This window comes from Pollicipes pollicipes, unplaced genomic scaffold, assembly GCF_011947565.3.
Source record: "Pollicipes pollicipes isolate AB1234 unplaced genomic scaffold, Ppol_2.1 Scaffold_4295;HRSCAF=5057_pilon_pilon_pilon, whole genome shotgun sequence".
In the NCBI taxonomy this organism is placed as follows: Eukaryota; Metazoa; Arthropoda; class Thecostraca; order Pollicipedomorpha; family Pollicipedidae; genus Pollicipes; species Pollicipes pollicipes.
The window spans coordinates 15,893,888-15,915,337 of NW_023596461.1; the positions used below are offsets into that span (position 1 = coordinate 15,893,888).

A 21,450-nucleotide genomic window follows, 5' to 3' on the forward strand; every position below is an offset into this window, starting at 1 on the left:
TTCTTTCCGGGAAAACTTGTCCATGTCTTAGACATGTGTTGCGCAATGACAAGCTTTAAAGGTGTTTGCCAGGCTGGCAGGATGTCTGCAGCACAAACACTTGCCGTACATGCCACTTCAACGGTGTATTTCTGGCCACAGGACCACGTAGTCCTTGGCTATTATATTGAGGAATTGCATGCCGTTTGAAGCTGAGTATTTAAATTTGCAGGATTCAGACATATTTGAACAGACTCGAATTTGTTAATCATAGAACCCTGAGGATGAAGATTTGAATCCTGAAAATCAGGGCGCCAATCCTAAACAATACGCCGAGCCCTGAGGTCATCACTTTAATATACAATTGAATGCATTCAATAATGTGCACGTTCCTATTTCATTCTGATGCAACTACATGCAACGCATATATGTCGGTTCTGCAATGGACTGATTTATCAGTCGTCTTTTTGATCATACTAAATTAATTTGAGATAAGCTTGCACATAGTACAATATCTTTTTACATCAAATACGAGTCGAAACTCAAACTCATCTTTCCTAGAATTATAATTGAAAAAATAGCAAATTATCAGTTCTGGTGCTACAGCAGTGAGTTCGGGTCGCTCAGAAAGTCGACCGTTTGGCCCGCGACCTATATGGTGGTCAAGTGGCACCTGGCAAGGCAGAGTCATCCCAGCCCGCAACGCCTGTGTCGTAGCATTGCGCTTCCCAAAAAAAATGTTACCCGTGGCTTTGTAAATGTCTGGCGCAAAGGTCGGAAGCAGAGTTATCCGCTGAAATGGAACTACACTACTGAACAATGTGCTCAGGGCATTAGGGCTAGCGGATGTTTCGCGGCATCTTGGGATTTACATCGCTGGGTATGTAAATTTGGATTCGAATTCTAATCCGGTGTTTGGAAAGGTTCGAATAGATCCTGAGCTGGGCATTAATATATTTATCAGAGGTGATCGAATAAATGAGATGACAGGTAACTCAGTCCGATGCAGAACGGCCGTCTGGATGTTGCGGTTGGTTTGTCTGAAGTCTGAACTGAATGTGGGCATAGATACTACTTAATGCATGTAATTGCGTCTTGCAGTAATAGCTTTGGGATCCGACGAAGGGCGAATTAATCGAATCCAGATTTTCAGTGTTAATCATCGTTTTTAGGATTGGAAGACCCCCAAGATTTTAATCAATTTGAATTTGTTTTCTAATACTGTCAATGCTATTGTTCGCTAGTGCACGCAGACAAGAACTGCTTGACATGTTCTCTGATGCGAAAGCCACGGAAGTGAGTCTTCATAAGACCTTAAAATTTAATAAGACCGTGGGTAGTGTGAGTTGGAAGACCTGATTATAGCAATAATTGACCTTCAACGTGCCATGAGGTACCAGCCATTGTTAACCAATGCCACCCAGAAAGCCTTGACCATGTTGGCAACGCTATGGAGTCTTGCTAAAGCTCACCGAGCCATTGCCACGTTGTAACCAGCATAGCCTTCGTCGGACGCGTTGGCCACCGATATGGGTCTTATTTTTACCTCCGGCGATCATATGGAACTGACAGGCGGCATGACGTTAACCGCCTTATGGGAGTTCGGCAAAAATAAAATGTACATTAGCTGGCTTACTTACGTCTGACGGCTGCCATATGGGCGGGCCGTGATGCCCAGCGCGATGAAAGAGCAATACTAAAGACGAGAAACAAGAGGGAAACGTATAGGTCACAAATAGTTATACCACGCGGACACAGGTATATTTGTTCGACTGTAAAGGCATGCAACACCGCAAAAAAAGTGGTCTCATGAAGGATTGCCAGATGAGGATACTTCAGATTCGACCTGTCCCCTAATTTTGAACTGACGGACGTTATTTTGTTTTCTAACACAGTTTTTGAACATTAAATACCTGATATTTAAGTTTTTGCAGTTTAGAATGCTCACTTTGATGAGGCTATGTCCGCCTCATTTCGCATACGGGCATCCGGTACGTTTGTCGCAGAAACACTTTCCAGACGGTTTTCCTGCCTCATAATGCATGATTATGTGAGTGTATAGAAAGCGCTTAGGTCAGGTCATTCGAGGTCAACCCAGAAGAACAGGACCGCCAATAACAAAGTCATTACAGAATATACCGTATGACCTTTATTACCTAATGTCATATATCTTAGATGGTCTTTACTGATGCACGAAGCACAGTCTTACTGTTGCTATTCCGTATTTTATGTTTGCTTATCATGCAATGATATTTTTCATTCTTAAGATCATTTGGTAAGACCTCTGCACCCAAAACTTCATCGTTGTGACCTGATTTCACACAGAAAACAGCCTCTTGAGATACCGTTAGCGCATGGCTTGTGTACCAAGAGTTATCTCTTTCCCTGCTGATATTTCCTGAACTACTTCTCTTTCCCTGCTGTGGTAGACACTTAGGTCGTGGCATAGAAAAGATTCCAAAGTTCACTAATTTGACCACGGTGCCTTTATTTTATCCATGGGGGCTTGCTGCGCTTGTGTTCTGTGGCAATAATCCGGTGCTGTTTTGAGCGCGTGATCCGATGTTATTCTCCGTTTCACATTAGCATGCTTAGCAGGACGGGGGATGTGGGTACTAATGGTGATCGGGGTATAAGTTGTCAATCCTGCGATTTCGGGTTAACAGAGACGTTACCCCACAACGCATGGATATGCTTGGATGATAAACAATGACGTAGAACGCGCATTCTGGTAAGCTGACAGTTGTATCAAAGTCATACTTATGGTGCAAAAGGTAACACTAGGCCACCAACGGTTCATATTTATGTATATGCACCGTATCATGATGATGATTCATGGCTGTCAACCAAATTACATTTAGCCGTGTAACATGAGATTGAGAGAGAGAGAGAGAGAGAGAGAGAGAGAGAGAGAGAGAGAGAGAGAGAGAGAGAGAGAGAGAGAGAGAGAGAGAGGAGAGAGAGAGAGAGAGGAGAGAGGAGAGAAGGAGAGAGAGAGAGGAGAGAGAGAGAGAGAGAGAGAGAGAGAGAGAGAGAGAGAGAGAGAGAGAGAGAGAGAGAGAGAGAGAGAGAGAGGAGAGAGAGAGGAGAGAGAGAGAGAGAGAGAGAGAGAGAGAGAGAGAGAGAGAGAGATCTTTCTATCTATCTATAAGAGAGAGGAGCTTCTTATGCATTCATTTGCATGCTGTTTTTGGCAGCATTTTCATCCCCCAACGCTCCCCATCAATGATCCTTTACGTGACTAATTTTCATCACTCAGTGGGTGAGTTGTTGCCCAGTCGTGCTTACAGTCGCTTCATCGCGCATTACCACTATAGCATAACTGTGTGTTTAACAACACGCCATATCGGTCATATGCAGCCCTCACAGCGGTGCATGAACTCGATAAGAGTCTTGTTATTTAATAATCAGCATAGCAAGTAGCGGCAGATCGCGGCATGCCACACGGGCTCCTCATAACTTGAGGGATCGCTGTTTTGAATTAATGTTAACAAATCATATGTTAAGGGTAACATTTCCACGAACCCGTAACCCATTCAATAAGTGATGCATTATTCACTCGGAGCCGAGTTTCCACTGCACATTCCACATTGGATAGTGGCGTAGCCAAGGAGGAGTTCTGTGCTCCTGCACCCCGCCCCCCCCCCCCCCTCACCCCCTCCGTAGGTGGTGAGGTGCCAAGCACTTTTGGCAGTCCAAGATGCCTGCAGGGATTCTAAAACATAACGCAGACCCAAGACATCAAGCAAGGCTAAAAGAGCCCATGCTCCGAGTCAAAAGGACCGCAATGGCAACAAAAACACCCTCTTTACTAGAAGCAGCCCCCTCCCACCCACCCCTATGATCTAATTTGGCTCCAGCCCGGGTGAAATCCTGGCTACGCCACTGACGGCGGGATTGTTTCGTCCTCGCATATACTCAAACTATACTCCAAGCGATGAAGTAGGCCCCTATCAAGCTTCTAGTCATTAACTCATCTGCTGGTGGCCCGCTCGATATCCAGGCTGCCCTTCGACAACTTCCGTCATCTCTGTTTTACCCATAGCCTGTGACCAGGTAGCAGGGTGAGAGCCAGTGGGTGACGCTTGCTGAAGCTGGAGGTGCAAGAACGAAACTGGTCTGCAGTCTTAGTCTCAAATATTTGTAATATGAGCGTAAGTGGTGCCATCAACGATGGTATAATTGTTACCGATAATTGTCATGAGATTTTTGCAACAAGACGCATTTCCGTTAAAAATGGAGGAAAAACGCGAGAAACGTGCATAAGTATTGACACCCGGGGTTGTGAAACTTTCAGTCCTGGGATCGGGACTGGCTTCAGCCTCAGGATGCTGGAATCTCGGGCCCGAATTCAACATCCCTAGCGAGAGGTCTCCTCATTCGCCGGTGAGAACAGCGCCGGTCACGGGAGGGTTATGATTATGGATGGGTTGTCTGCATCTTCGTTGTAGCAGATCCCACGACTTTGATCGATGGAATAGGCCAACCGACATCCTAAAAGCACCTTGACTCAACTGACAGTTTTTTTCCCCAAAATGATGGGCGGGTGTCAGCAAACTCGAGCCCACGGCGAGTGGGTTCCACCTACCGGAGGCGCCTTCAGTCTACAGCGTGTCCAATATGATTGTCTGTGCCTGCAGCCCCCTTCCCCTCCCCCTCCCCCCAGCGAGCAAGACCTGCCGCCCGGAAGTCCACCAGCCCTCAGCGAGCCGACCGCACCGAATGGGAGAAATCCTTCACGTCCAAGCGCGGCAAACCCAGCGCGCAGAGCCGATTCCAGCTGTCCAGAGTCGGCAGGCAGCATACGGCAACACCGCTCCGCCCGACAGCCAGCAGAGAGCTCACGGCGCTGAGCCGCTGGCGCGCCGCATTCGCAGCGGCGCGCCAGATCTGCCGCAAAAGCGTTCCGGAAGCGCCGCCGCCGAAGCCATTAGCCTCGGACGGTATTGACTTGAACACGACGGCCGGACGGTGGCTTTGGCCTGCCCTGACCACGGGCATGAGGTTACGGCTGGTAATGGCGTCACGGTATCAGGCCGAAGGGCGGACGACAGCTGGGAAAAGGTCAGGCCGTGATGCGCTGGCTTCGTGGCATGCACCACGATGATTCGTGGCACCCACCCAACGATGAAATTATTTTACTAGCAAAGTGGTGGTGCGGTGCGGACAGAGCGGTCCTCTTGTGCACTGTTCAGGGCAGGATGGGCAGCGTTGGGCCGGACCATTTTGGCCGGTTTGTGCACTACGTGAGCGGACAACAGTGCGCGTACCACATTGTCTCGCTTTGCTCGGAGGCTGCCACGGAATTGTACTGTCTGAGAAGTCTCGACGATTTATTCAACAACAGTCTCTAGTCTGTGCATTCCGTCTGAGTCGCCAAATCATCCACCTTAAACAGAAGGTACCCAACTGAAAAGCTGGAGCCAGCACAAGTTTCCAGTGTCAGTGATTACCGACTCCAATGAAGGGGTAAAGGAAAGCGCCACCATTCGATGCTGTAATGCGTATGTCGTGCAATTGAAGTGCTCAACAGGTTATCATAGCACGGGTTCTTGAGACAGCCACCCAAATCACACAACAAGCAACTCATTCTTTGTAAAGCTCAGAAAGGGGAGCCCCTCTTTGGGTATAAGCAGCACTACTGCACTTCACGTTTGACGACGACCATAAGTCTACGGCGGCAATCAAAGTTTGCCTGGCCAAATGCCAGCGGACGGCCAGCGCACGCAACGGAATATCAATACGCTTTTGCTTCTAATGGCTTCCTGGTTTAGTGCTAGTTTCCTTTCCCTGAACGTTTCAAAAATATTTACACAGCATTACAGTACCCTTTCTTCGCATCTCCAGCTAAATGTGCAAATAAACAATTCGTCTATCGAAGAGAAAAAAGAAATCAAATACCTTGGTAATTTTGTTGCAAGCATAGTAAGTAGAAATATTGGATTAATAAGTAGGGTTAGGTACTTCATTGATGAAACAGTGTCACAACTACTCTGTAACACTTAAATTCTTCCTTATTTAAGTTACTGGTGCTTGATTTGGGGTATACCTTATGCCTCTCAACTAGATCGGTTAGTTATTTTGCAAAAAAAGGGCTGTGCGTCTGATAGAAAATGTGTATCCTCCAGAAAGCTCAGAGCCAATCTTTAAACGATACAAAATTTTGAAAGTATGGGATATTGCTAAATCCTAAATCTTAATTGTGATGCACAAATTTGTAACTTTACAGCTCCCTGCATCATTCGATTTAATATACAAGCTCTACAAATCAAATGATATGGGTATGAGGCGAGTGAGACATGTAGACCAACCTCTCTCTAATCGTAATTATAGACTATTTACAACATCTTGGCCTTGGCCCTGAGCTGTGGAACGACATTATGGTTTCATATTTTCCAAGAATGACTGATATCTCTGCATCAAATACCATCGTTAAGAACATCATCTGCAAGCATTTCGTAAATACATATTAACATAACCAACATATCTGAATATGCTGCAGTCCTTTGCGCTGCACATATGCAACGCTACTTCATATTTAACCTTCCTCATGCTCCATAATCACGTTCTGATATAGTTATCATGCACATGTGCCCAAATTCACGGCGCTGGCTCCGGGAGTTCTTCCAGCAGCAAGCTCCGCTTAGCTGGGTGGACTCCTCGGACATCCAGCTCAAAACCCAGCACGAAAACGACCAGGTAATTGCCCCTCCGGCTTGTGTGACTGTACAATCCTTGCTAACACTGGGAATGAGTGGTTGTAGCTTGTTGGGTGGTTATAGCGGGCTGTCATTAGCTGACCTTTGGCTAATGACTACTTATAAGCCTTCTCATGTATGACTTTTACTTGCCTATTACCTAACACAGTCCCTTCGGGTCTGCACCACCTCTTCGACTGCTTCTTTACGTTTGTTTCCTCTTCCTAGCTGGGAGTACCGCGACTTGATTTTATATTTTCTGGTGTTAACGTACGGCTTATTGCGTCGCTGGGATTCATGGAGAGGGACTCCTGGTTACCTGTTCTTGGGTAACAGCATAGAAAAAGCGGAATGTGTTTGTGTGCTGCTGGCGGCTGACAGCGTGTCACGTGCGCTAACACCCACGTCCGCGGGCTTCCGCTGCATTGCTATGCTTTGAGCAAGGTTTGTGAGCGGAATTAGGTGCTATAAAATCGCATACGATTGATGTCAAAAAGCAATTTTGTCACCGGGCACATTGGATAAAATCTGCTTCCGCAGATGGGTAGAACGGAAATAAGTGGTAGGTAAAGATGTTTAATGGCGACCGAATGCGAGTGGAGATCCCGAAAATATTACCATGTAGCCATGGCTGAGTCAAAAACGCTTTAGATACTGCAGTGTTGCTATGTCGCACGACATGTGTCTGTCAGATACACAAAAAACACCGTCATGATCAAATTACTGGCACGACACGTATTGCTAGAAAAGTGTTCTGAGTGGACGCGAAACGGCCGCCATAACCTTAAGTTATGTACAGGGAGACGGAAGTTAAGACATCGATGACAATGCTTGGTCGGCAATAATATTCAATGTCATTCTGATGCCATTTTAATGGGAGATGTTTTTAGACGGCTATGTGCAAAATTGACATATCCGTTACACATCAAAGCTACCGCCTCAAATTTCTCGCCATCCGCCGTTTCACAGCACGCTGATATAGCGCAGTAATCCAATTTTAATGGGCGAATGAAACTGTCATCAATAGTAGATGTCGTCCGCATATTACCAGCTGGTGTTAAGTGTCAAGATTGACAGTTAGCTAATGCCATTTTGGCGAGCGTTTTATTCCGGAGTATGTTAACGGGAAATTTTGAAACACAGATGCCCGCGCCGCCGAGTCTCTTCATTGCCTCTTAATTACGTGCATACATCTTACCTCACATACTCACACAGCATCTCAGTTGCGACGTTCCCCACCAAAGTGCGGATCCACACCAAGGCCGGGACGTTTGTTAGTTATAGGCTTAGTGTTAATGCATTAATACTAATTTTTGTACGTTGACGTTGTTAAGGCCTTAATCTACGTCAAGACTAAGGGCTGTGGACTTGGTGTAGAATTAAAGTATAGTAATGTTGTGAGGCACATGCCAGAGTGGAAGCCTGAGAAGATTACTAAACCACATAGGACTGAACCAACTGGAACGTCAATAATTATTGCAATGCTTACACGTCTTCAGCAGTGCATCTGCTCAACACATATTTTTCCGGAGCTCTGCGAGCGCAATGAAAATGCATGGTAACCGTACCATCAGCTTGCCTCCAATGTTTCGAGAGTGCGATGCTCAGTCTCGTAGACTGTTGACGCAGGGTTGTCCTAGGCCATGTGTTTGCTTGCCTCAGACGGTATACAGAGGTCAGCTTGCAGCTCGCCAGAATGTCAAACCGTCACACAACGGCCATACCCACGACATTTTACATCGTGGGAGACGTCCTGTACGTCACGCCTTGGGCCGTGACCTCCGTGATGCACACACAGCATATATGATGTCCGATTTGAGCTCCTTGGTGACGCGGCTCTGAGTTGCCTCGCATATCAGCCTTAAGCTGTTGAACATATCAGCTCTGAGCACCGTCACGGCTGAGCTGATTGCTGCACGTACAAGTGACCTTTCGCCCACATCCTTAAGCTGCTTCGAGCGCCAGCTGTGAGCTTCCGTGCACACGACAAAGCTGCTCTACATGCTGCTAGACTTTTGTCCACACAAGACAAGTGCTGAGCGTCTACACACATTAGTTCTGAACTGCCGCGCAGGTCAGCCCTGCCGGCGTTGCCGTGCGGGCCAGCGCTGTCTGCACTGCTGCGCAGGTCAGCCCGGCCAGCACTGCCGCGCGTTTCCGGCGCCGCAGATCTGCAGTCGAGATGAATTGTCACCAGGCGGCGTCAGTTGTCACCAGGCAGTGTCAGTTGTCCTCAGCGCGGTGTCCATTTCACGGTCGGCTGCCTGCCAGTTCAGTGGTGCGAAACTGTGAGGCTCCGCTGACAGGCCGTCAGCGCGGTTCCTGACGCTCACCCGTTTCAGTTTATATTTTGTCTTACCACTCCTTGCCACTCCGTTTCGCCTAAGCAAGACGATTCGGGGGCTCACTCTGTCTGTTTCTGTTTCACTGGACGTTTTTTTCTGTTTTATTCATTTATGGCATCATTTGAGGTTCCTGATATGATATCATTCGGCGTTCAAGGGTCCTTCACTGAAACGGTCAGCGCAGCACCCGCAAGGCATTGGTTCAGGCTTTTGCAGCGCTCCGACACTGGGCGCCATTGTTGTTTTGCTTTGTTTTTACCACTCCGCTGCGACGTGACCAGAGTGCGTCAAGTGTTACAACGGCCTCGCTCTCGGCTAGCGTGTATTTATGATCTTGCACGGGCTGACAGGGCGACGGTCGGCGTAGGACTGTCGCGGCCGCTCGGACTCTCCCGTACGTCACCGGAATCCGATTTGCATGTCCCCTGGGACCGCCGAGAAGGCAGGACCCGCGGCTCATGGCCGTCTCCAGCCGTGCCGAGGCGGACTATCCGAGATGGACGATGGAACTGGCCGCCCCTGCTCGGCACGGCCGGAAGCCCCGGCGAGACCCGGGGCTTCTGACAGCGCCGTTCCGCCGGTAATTGCAGAACTCCTTCAGCTGTATGTGGCGGTGCCTGATATTCCTGGCTTTGTATCGACTGCGAGCAATCAATAGTCGTGTGACCAAACCTGCACGTCGATTGGAAACCGGATAAATCCGACCCCGCTGCTCATTAACAGCGCACGCGCACGGTTTCGCCGCACACGCGTGTCTGCGGCCGACGGCGGGTGGGCGCGCTGCCCGGAAGGGGCCGCCCGCCCGGGCAGTGAGGCAGCGGCCATGGCGGCGTAGGCGACAGAGAGGCGCCACCGGCGCCATTCCGCTGGGAGGGGATCCGCAGCCGGCACAGCTCGCGGTGGGCGTCCGACTCCGGCCGGGCCCACAGACCCACCTGAGGTGGACACGTCGCCGGGCCTGCAGACCCACCTGGGGCGGACACGTCGCAGGCCCTGCGGACCCACCTGCGGCGGACACGTCGCCGGGCCCGCGGACCCGCCTGCGGCGGACACGTCGCCGGGCCTGCAGACACACGTGGCGTCCGCGATGCCGGCACGCTTTGCTTCGTCGCTAGCGGCCTCAGGAAGGTCGGCCGGCCGGTGGGCGGCGGCCGTAGATAATTGTACGCTTGTCCTGTATCGCAGGTGATGAATGGGAGCACGGTCATCAGCCCATGCCCCGGACCGCTGGCTGGCACGCGACGTTGAGTGTCGTGATTAGCCGCCGGTGGCCTGTCACCGGCCCTGGCTGCGCCGACCCAGGCTCGTCCCAGTCCCGTCCACCCGTTCGTGTCCGGTAGCCGCGGCTGCAGCCGGACCGGCCCGTGTGCCCTCTGACCCCTGACCTTAGCGCTGGAGGAGGTGGTGACCGAGTTAGGAGTCAGCCCTCAAATGGGCTGTTCGGTGATGTGAGAATGCGATTTAGAATTGATGAATTGCAGCTATCGCGCGGTGCCTAGGAAATCATTTGTGTTCTGAAGTGGAGTTGCTGGCTGAATGTAAAGTCCACGCCATCCCAGGGTAGGCGAAATGCATTACTTTGTGTCGATTCCAAATGAAAATGCTACCCCGCGTTACTCAGGCCATAATATCAGCTAACTTTTTATTCCACTCATGTAAGCTTGCTATTATTTTTTAACCGCTTCAGAGCGCCACCCCCCATGTACTCCAACATCAGATATCAGTCACCCCTCAGCGAGGCGAATCAGTGGGCTCGCGTGAGGTGCCTCTCCGACGTCCAGCTGGCGGACCTCGACCAAAGACCGGCCTCCCGTGTCTCCGATGTCCAGCTAGCGGAGAGTGACCTCGACCTGCGCCCGCTGACCGGTCTCCCGTGTCTCCGATGTCCAGCTGGTGGAGAGTGACCTCTACATGCGACCTCTGACCGGTCTCCCGTGTCCCCGACGTCCAGCTGGTGGAGAGTGACCTCGACTTGCGACCTCTGACCTGTCTCCCGTGTCTCTCATGTACAGCTGGCGGAAAGTGACCTCGACCTGCGACCTCCGACCGGTCTCCCGTGTGTCCGCAGGCAACGTGTTCGTGATCGCTGCCATCGTTATGGAGAAGGGCCTCCAGAACGTCGCCAACTACCTGATCGTCTCCCTGGCTGTGGCGGATCTCATGGTGGCCTGTCTGGTTATGCCACTCGGCGCAATGTACGAGGTCAGTTCTGAAAAACATTGCACATAGCAAAGCGCGCCACCGCCTGACGTCGTGCCACGCTTTGTGTGGAACGCCCTGTGGTTTCATGGCACAGTTCACATGCATTTTGTTCCAGAATGTTTACACTGTCACAGTCTGGCTGGATTAGAGGCACCCAGCACCTGTTTCAGAGCAAAGCTCATCTGCATACCGAGACACTGTCGAGCCTCCCACGCCCTTTCCCAACCAGCCAGCTGAACAGCCGTGTAGCGATCCACTATCACAGGGTCGCCTCAACACGACCTACACCAACCAGCCGCCACTAAATATCGTCGTCAGATTAGACGGGTTCGTGGGGTTGGATGCCCCCTCTCCCCTCCCTACGGCACTGAGTGCTTTAGATGGTGGCGAAGGCAACCGATAACTTAGAGAGAAAGTGTCTCTGAAATCTCATGCCCCCTCCCCCCGCTCTCCGTCACCATGGCCCCTGAAGTGAAACATCTGCTAACCTACTGACAAGAGCTTTACAAACTTACTGACCTGCCTAACTAACTGCGCCAACTATTCATGATCGCGCCAAATGCATTCTCCAATTTTCACTGTTATACGATTTAACCGAGTCGTAAAATCATGATCGTGGCCATGTGGAGATCTTCAGCATAATGTGTTGGCACGTTTAGTTTACGTTCTACTTGTTGGGTTCAAGGGCTAACCTGATTTCTTTTATGTTCAATGAGAGGGTGCAGTAGATTACAAATAGCATGATTGATTTATGTACCGATCCCACTGAGCCACCGTTGTCCGTTGATGCGCCTTCTCGTCGGTAAGGGTTGTAATCAGAATCATTTTCAGAATCACGGACCACTACGAGGTCGCTAGAAGTTCGCGAGCCTCTGAGAGTGAATCATATACGACTGTTATTACCGCCGGGCCGCTTTCTGTAACCATAGTTCTGATCGTCTTGAGCCACCTTTTGACATGAAGTGGATCCTTGACGTTATGTAAGGCTCTCAACTACCCCGAGGCTCCTAAACGGAGGCTCGCTGGCCTGGCCTGGAAATGCGTTCCAATCAGAACAACGTTCCAAATGGTTTTCCAGCCATCTTGGCGTTAAAAGCATCTGAGGCACTGCAGCCTCGCAGCATTTAATCTCACATATGGCTGTGTGGCTGCGATCCGGTTGTTTTGGTGTATGGAACCATTGGGCTCTGTTGGAATCATCGGGCTCAGACTATATTGAACGGCTTCGACGATAGTCCGTGTGGCAATGCCAGTCTTGCATTTGCATTAGCGGTCGGTGACCTGTAAGATGTGCTGCAGTGGCGGTCCTGGGAAGAGCCACGCTATTATACGCTGGCATTTTGCTCATGGCCATTCTTCTACTGCCGTCCACCCTCAGTATCCGCCACGAGAGGCCTTTCTGAACCACTGAAGCTGGCCAGTAATCGAAATTTTCGCGTATAGCACTCCGGCCCTGTAAAGACCACCATTAAAATGCTGTCCATGGTTGATCAGCGTTGATGATTCATGAAATGCTGTATCCCGTAATCATGTGGTTTCCCCAGAACCCCTTGTCTTTGATATACATGCATATATACATATGTATATATATATATATATATATATATATATATATATATATATATATATATATATACATATAAACATGTATATATATATATTATATATTTGTGTATTTATTTATCTGTTTATTTATTCATTTATTTATTTCATGAAGCTATGCGGGTAACTAGAAGTTAAAAATAGAGCACAGTGCGCTTGTCCTTAATTTGTTCGGCTCCGAATTGGTGCTAGGGAAACAAAAACGTACATTGCTCGGCATGACTCCCAGGTCGCTTAGGTCAAAAAAGGAACTACAAATTATCGTTACACTGCATGTGCGATGCAGTGCAGGAATATAATTGTTTACATAGTGGGCTCTTTTGATTCTGGCAGTCAGTATTTTTGAAATATATTTTAATGACAATATAGGTACCGCTGGAGTGCATTATATTTTGGTCAGAATCGTTGAAAATCGTCACAACATTGCATACTAGTTCACATCTCTTGCATGCAAAATACCGACACGTACGAGATAGTGAGGAAATTGATTAGGCCCATAACAGGACAACTATTTTTAAAGTATATTTTAGTTCCAGGTGAATCATTAGAGCGCTGTTGTAGAAAACAGCGTTATAGGTCTCATGCATTTTGTTCCAAAAAAGAGGATGGAATCGGCGGTAGCACGTAGCTCCACAGTTCTGTGACCGGCAGTGCCTATCCATTAAAGAAGCCTGGCGCCCTATGCCCAGAGAAAGGGCAAAATCATATGGAGCATGTCATAAACGAAAACAGGGTCCTGTCCTGAAAACAGGGAAAACAGGGTTCAGGTCCTGGAGACGCACAAAAGCATGTTTGGATGCCATGCGTTAAATGAATATGTTTCGCAATCGACTGACATTCGCCTTTTTGTTTGGTATGTCGTTATACCTAAAATATGAACGCGTCACAACTTATTATTTCGGTCCGTATATGCCGCCTTGCATTTCGATACGTTTCCGCCGAGAAGGTGGTCGTATGCTTCCTGGCTGCCGCCGGTTCGTTAAACCGGCGCCGAAAAGTCGACATCTGGAGTGGGTGGCCGCCTCGGTAATCACAGCTCCTCCAGATAGCGGGGCCGGGCTCTGCACTCCACGCCGGGACTCGCGCGTTGTTGTTTGGCCTGTGAGGCGGCCGCCGCTCTCTTTGCCTCGGCGTGCCCCATCGGCGCAAGGCTTACGGCGGGCGCCGGTTATTTATGGGGGTGGTATATCAGAGAGGATCTGGGGAGTGGAGCGCATACATTAGTGGCGTCGTGGCCCTGCCCCACCGCTCGCCGCTCGCATTGAGGCGTCCTCCTCATCGCTCACCGCCAGCGGGCCCGGCTGACCCGGCCGCAGCCGGCGGCGGCCGCTCATGGCCGCGCGCGACCCCGCGCGCCCGGGCTGCGCCGCCGCGCGCCCGTGCTGCGCCGCCGCGCGCCCAGGCTGCGCCGCCACCCGCCTCTGCGCCGGTGCTTCAGCCGCCACGGACGGCACCCGAAGGCTCGCAGTGACGCTCAACAAATGCCGGACATGGCTGACAGGTTGATGTTGGCTCTGATGCATATGCAATGGGCCGGATGTGATCGTTGCTGACGGGCTGGCTCCAAGTGGTTTATGGGCTATCCTGGCGCCTCACCCAGTCTTCTACTGATGGAGAGGGTAAACAAACCGCTCGACTCTCCATCCAGGCCTAGACATGGCGTAGACAGCCGCTGAGGCTCAATGCGGACTGAAATAATATCCAGGTACGCGAAGTGGGTTCGTGCGGAAGGCCCGGCGCAAGTGTATATTTCGAATGAGGGGGGCGGGGGAAGTTTGATGTCACGCAGCACGGCGGGCCTGATAGCCCCTTCTAATTTGAGACTCTCACGACTTACGAGGAAGCGCTCACACTGCTCGGGTGACGTGCACTTGAATCCCTGCAGCCCAAGCGTCATTATCACCCTTTTATCTTTCCAAGATTCGAGTTCCTTAACGAATCATTCTGTGACTGTTAAATAAAAGCTTTTTGTCTCCTTCGACTGGTTCATATCTTTGTCTGGAAGGACCCCAGAAGCTTTTTGCCTTCTTTGACCGGCTCATATCTTTGTTTCAAAGGACCGTGGAGCGGTGTTACTGGCGATTGGTCATCACCACCAGCTATTTCCAAGAGTCACATTATTTTCAATTATTCCAATATTTCCAATTTCCAACATTTCCTATTTCTAATTTCCAATTATTTCAATTTCCAATATTTCCAATTTCCAAGGCCAACTATTTCCATGAGGCACACGGTGGTACTGCAGTGCCTACCATGTTGACATACGCAATATTTGATTGCCTAGAAATAAACTCGAGCCTACACTTGATAAAAGCCAGCATCGTCCGGTACTTTATTGTGATCAATCGGGCTCGGATTACGACATGAGCCTGAATGTTGAACCGACCGAAGTGCTCGAAATGCTGAAGCAGTTTGAACCTAAAACTAAACGGTAGTAAACTGAAAGGTGGTACGCCCCGTGTAGACTTCATAATCTGTTGCGACACGTGCCTTGACTGGTTATATGATTACAGCTGACAGAACCACTGCTATTCATCATGATAGTCCATTTCGGTTGTGGGCAACCGCCTTGGGAAATTTAACGATTAAATGCAGACTTTATTGAACACCAGCGGTAAATATCGTACATGCACATGCCAAGTCTCCAAATTTTGGTCGATGCGACGCACAACCTCCTAAAGTTTTCAGAATGCAAGAGGCCGCCTGTGGCGCGAAAGTCCTCATAAATTTTCCTCGAAGCAGCTGATCATTAGCAAGCTTGGTCAGCCACCGGCAGATCTCCGAAGGAGTACTTGTTAGGGATGTACGACTGAGGCAGGGGACGTAGAAGGTTGACGCCTCTGGTAGCCGGCGGTGGTGGTAGGTGCGACACCATTGGCAGCCGGCGGCAGTGGAAGGTGCGACACCCCTGGTAGCCGGCGGCTGTGGTAGATGCGACACCCCTGGTAGCCGGCGGCGGCGGTAGGTGGGACACCTCTGGCAGCCGGCGGCGGTGGTAGGTGCGACACCCCTGGCAGCCGGCGGCGGTGGTAGGTGCGACACCCCTGGCAGCTGGCAGCTGTGGTAGGTGTGGCACCCCTGGCAGCCGGCGGTGGTGGTAGGTGCGACACCCTTGGCAGCCGGCGGCAGTGGAAGGTGCGACATCCCTGGCAGCCGGCGGCGGCGGTAGGTGTGAAACCCCTGGCAGCCGGCGGCGGTGGTAGGTGTGACACCCCTGGCATCCGGCGGCGGCGGTAGGTGTGACACCCCTGGCAGCCGGCTGCGGAGGTAAGTGCGACACCCCTGGCAGCCGGCGGCTGTGGTAGGTGCGGCACCCCTGGCAGCTGGCGGCGGTGGTAGGTGTGACACCCCTGGCAGTCGGCGGCAGTGGAGTCGACCACGGCCAGCGGCGTCAGCGGGACCTCGGAAGACCTTTCCCCGGGCGAAGTCGGGAAGCCAGATGGTCCGTCCGGACTCCGCGCGCCATCAACAGCTGTCGCCGTTGGTATTCAGATCATGGTAAAGCGAGTAGACGCGGCCAGCGTATCAGTAACCGAGAGGCGCCGCAATCTCAATCCTCGCCTACTTTTCCCTGCTCCGACCCTCTCCTCCTGGCACGGGTACGGCCGCCCGGCGGTCTCTGTCTTCGCGAGATGTTGGATCGCCTTCCTGATTAGATGAGTAGACCTGGGAAAGGGCCACTGACGACATTGTGGTGATGTGTCGTGAATGGACCGGGTTTCCTGCTCACCAAAACACTCGGAAGCTCGGCAAAAAGAGCTGCGGCGGAGCTGCTGCGCCCCGCTCGGCGGACGAGCGTACGCTGGTTACGGTGCTGGTGCAGGCTCACGAGGTCCAAGCCCCTTACCCAAGCCCTTTACCCAAGACCTTGCACCTTATACCACGAGGTGCCAGGTGCAACGCGGGCATTTCTAGGCGAAAGGAATGTGGGTTGTCTCACGCTCAATGCACATGTGTCTATTTATATTTTCCCTGTAGGAAATGGAATAGCTGTTAGTCCAGACTAATGTAGGGTTCAATAGAAACGAAACGTGTCGTTGCAGAATATACATATATATATATATATATATATATATATATATATATATATATATATATATATATGTGTGTGTGTGTGTGTGTGTGTGTGTGTGTGTGTGTGTGTGTGTGTGTGTGTGTGTGTGTGTGTGTGTGTGTGTGTGTGTGTGTGTGTGTGTGTGTGTGTGTGTGTGTGTGTGTGTGTGTGTGTGTGTGTGTGTGTGTGTGTGTGTGTGTGTTTAGTGTATGTGTATGATACCAAAACATACACAACCTGGAAGAGAGCTAATGGAATCGAAGGCTACAAGAAAATCTATATCGTGCAAAGATTGTGATGATGGGTTGATGTCGAAGTCCAGGTGAAAGGAGACGTAAAAAAGCTTATGCATGCCTTACCCCTGATTTTCGCACACTGTTTCTAATGTGCATATGGCTTTGTTGTCGAATAGTTGTTATGCCTTTCACGAGGACGACGATGTCGCCACTAGTGCAGAATTCGCAGCACTGCATTAATGGTCATGTAATGGTCAATTGCTGCGAAATACAAGGACCACTTCCGAGCTCTTTTTCCCATCGCCGTTTTGCCCTGTGGGTTAAAATGCGGCACATCTCGTCCAAAACAGTTGACGGCTGCAGCATCCGCAGCGGACTCAGGAACCACTCCGCAAAACGGGCCCTAAGCCACCAAGAAGCTGAGACCAGGTACCCTGCATATACAACAGCTGACAGGGACACACAGGGGCTTTTAAGGCCTCTAAAACTAAGCGCACGTATGACATTTTGGCATGCATAAATTGACAAGCGATTGAACAAGTTAATGATGGCAGGCGCAGTGCGACAGGAAATGTAATGGTGTGATGTGAGCGAGAAGGGCCTTCAGCGCTTGTTTTTTTCGGAATTATGAGTTTCAAAGGTATTATGCATACCAAATGGTATTGTTTTAGGCGGTGTTATAAGACAGGCGTTGGTTATGTTGACAGAAATGAACGTTTCACGCCCTGCTTATGATCACGAGTGTCCATAATATATCACTCGCTCTCATAAGCTCAGCTTGAAACGTCAAGTACTGTCAATAGTATCACCTATATCACCGTTTCTTCCATATTGCGGTTTAAAGGCGGTGTGTCTAGTCAAGCCGGAATTTTTAGCTTTGCACGTAGGATGGTGGGGAATTTTGATTACAAAATTTGGTGTCATTTGTTCCTACCAACTCGCTTAAGATATTACCACAGCCTTCCGCCCCCAATTTTCTTTGGTTTGTTTGGAAGAACGAAGTTATCGCGTAGCCCTCCAGCGATATTCACTACAGAACACATCGCCATCATTGAGAATGTATCGTTAGCTCTAGCCAATGGCTTTACGAGGATGTCGCTCGTCAGCGCTGACAGCAGCTTGCGAACGCAGCGGTGGGCGGCGGCCAGTATGTTGATGTTTTAGTCCGTTTTGTTTTTTGTTTACATTCAGCTGAGGGCTGCGCGTGTAGGGATTGGACGTATGTTAAGGCTGGCAAGTTAATACGCGCCCTGATTAATCCATGTTGGCCCACTTTATCCTGAGATGAGGCACACGTATTTTGTCGTGTCAATCGCTTGCACTAGCTTCTAGGAAAGCCTGATTCTTCTACGTTGTTTTAGCGGCGGCTGTAGGCGAGAAGATTCCTGAACCTTGAACTTAATGACCGAATGCCGAATGCACGTGCACCGAATTCAGCGCTCGAAATAACGAGGCGCATGCGCTGAAATTGTTGCTGCCATGTCGCTGGTACACCAGGCATGTGCAGGGTATCATATTTTTTCGTCTCGAGTTACGCAAGGGATCTTCAAGCGCATAACGCCCAATACCGCCAGCGCTGTCCCTATGCGTGCGAGAACGTAGCAACCTAGATAATGGCCATGTCTTCCTGCCCGCTGATTGGTTCATTTTTTACCATGATATTTGCTCACGCACAGCCATCGATAGGATCAATAAAAATAAATAAATTGAAATTGTTGCGAGACTCAAACGTAAAATTAAGCACCAAAATAAACTATAGATAGTTGCAAAGCATCCCTTGGGCGTGTATTTGAAAAATCGAAAACACTGCACACACTCTCTTTAATCAGAAGCCTTTGATGTTTTGAAGGTTGATAACGCAGCATAAGATCTGAGCCCGTAGCGTTGATGCAGTAGGGTTGATAACGTAAGGTTGATAACGCAGCATCTGAACCCGTAATGAGTGAAGATATTTCTCCCCGAGGTGGATGTCGTATCCAGAAAGTTTCCATACGTTTGGTAAATGCTGTAGAAAAACTTAAGAGGCTCCAACTGCCCTTATCGAGAGGGCCAGTGCTGCAAATACAGCGATGTGCCATTGTTCGAAAGGACAAAACTAATCGATACTTTTCACGCATGACTAAAAGAGGTGCAATCTTTCTTTCAGCAAATCCCTTGGGCTTAATTTTTGTCGAATATTTTTACGGTTGGTTGATATGCAAATGCAAACACTATATGGTTAGGCATACTAACATTTCTATTTGTAGCTGTCTTCACACTCGTCAACGAATGAGCGCATTTATTATTCATGCCTTCCTGAGCGTTCCGACGTGTTCATCACGACCAACTTCAATTAAAGCACCTACGCTCAAAACAGTTCGTGCAAACAACGCTGTTTCCACGCGCAGGATCAGCCAACCTCAGCGAACTGACATGACCGTAATGCAAAGACCGTCTTGATGACCGAAAACACCACCTCCATGGTTCACCTGTGATTGCCGGCTGGCAGCTAATCTGTCATTGACTTGGGTTTGATTTGGTCTCAACCGAACTTAGACACCACCAATTACGTTACAATTATGCAGCGTTGCGCACGTTTGGAGTCCTACTTGGTTGATTATCGCTCAATGACCCACGAAAGCGTGCTGGCACCTTTGATATTGCACACATATTTTATACCGTCCCTTCCCATCGCTTGCCATCTCATCCCGCCGCATCACATCCGAGGCATCACATTAGACCCATGAGACAAGGTGGAGCACCATGGCTTGCGAGAAAAGGCGAAGTTTCCAGCAAGGTGTGCACGACAAAGACACTGGGCAATGCTTGTTAAGGAGGTTAAACGACCCAGGTTGCAAATGTACTTGCTTTGCAAATGCTGTCATGTGATAAGTCTAGATATTTTATCTTGCGGTTCTTTTTTCAAACAAACGTAATAGTTTTCGATGGACGTCAACAATTTCTAAATTAATTTCATATGTCTGACTACAGCAGTTGAGCTGGCTGCGAAAAGGGATGGGAAAGGCCCAGGTCCCAGAGCGTGATGGTCCTGTAGCTCCCCAGTTCATGAAGCCGACATGGGGCCGCACCCATGTACCTCACCACAAGACCACAGGTTCCTGTGACGTACTGTACCGGCGTCCCTCACCACCAGACCAAGCGCTCGTGTAACGTACTGTACCGTTGTGCCCCACCGCCAGATCACGGGCTCGTGTAACGTACTGTACCGTTGTGGCCCACCGCCAGATCACGGGCTCGTGTAACGTACTGTACCGTTGTGCCTCACCGCCAGATCACGGGCTCGTGTGAAACGTACTGTACCGTTGTGCCTCACCGCCAGATCACGGGCTCGTGTAACGTACTGTACCGTTGTGGCCCACCGCCAGATCACGGGCTCGTGTAACGTACTGTACCGTTGTGGCCCACCGCCAGATCACGGGCTTGTGAAACGTACTGTACCGTTGTGCCTCACCGCCAGATCACGGGCTCGTGTAACGTACTGTACCGTTGTGCCTCACAGCCAGATCACGGGCTTGTGAAACGTACTGTACCGTTGTGCCTCACAGCCAGATCACGGGTTTGTGAAACGTACTGTACCGTTGTGCCTCACCGCGAGATCACGGGCTTGTGTAATGTACCGTACCGTTGTGCCTCACCACCAGACGTCGTGCTCGTGTGACGTACTGCACTGTTGTGCCTCACCACCAGACGTCGTGCTCGTGTGACGTACTGTACTGTTGTGCCTCATCGCCAGATCACAGGCTCGTGGGCGCTGGGGCCGGAGCTCTGTGACATGTGGACGTCCGCCGACGTCCTGTGCTGCACGGCCTCCATCCTCCACCTGCTGGCCATCGCCATCGACAGGTCAGTTGCAGGTCATCTGTCAGGTTGAGGTCAGTTGCAGGACGGTCATCTGTCGACGCCCGACGACAACAAAAGCCTTGCCATCTCCCTAACTTCTGGTGACGTCTGATATTCTAAGCTGTTAAACGGGGTAAAACTGCTACGCTCTCTGTTCATTTTGGAGTACACATTTTGCTAGCCTCATGTGAGAACGCCGGCGTTGTTAATTTCAGCTTACATATTTTGCTAGCCTCATGTGAGAACGCCGGGCGTTGTTCATTTCGGCGTGCATTTTGCTAGTATCATGTGAGAACCCCGGGCGTTGTTCATTTCAGTGTACATATTTTGCCAGCCTCATGTGAGAACGCCGGTCGTTGTTTACTTCGGGGTACATACCTCGCTAGCCTCATGTGAGAACGCCGGGCGTTGTTCATTTCGGGGTACATATTTTGCTAGTCTGATTTGAGAGCATCGGGTGTATCCGTGCTTAGTCTCTCCTCGTCATCTGTATG

At 50.1% G+C, this 21,450-nt stretch overlaps 1 protein-coding gene across 1 annotated transcript in view; it reads left to right on the top strand.

Annotated features, from left to right (window-relative positions):
* The window catches only part of LOC119097213 (5-hydroxytryptamine receptor), an 85,475-nt gene that overhangs the window by 12,345 nt on the left and 51,680 nt on the right, over positions 1-21,450 (top strand). Inside the window, exons 3-4 of the mRNA XM_037220267.1 lie at positions 11,091-11,224; positions 20,850-20,959. Coding sequence (XP_037076162.1) covers positions 11,091-11,224; positions 20,850-20,959 — 244 coding nt within the window. The remainder of the gene's footprint in view (positions 1-11,090; positions 11,225-20,849; positions 20,960-21,450) is intronic.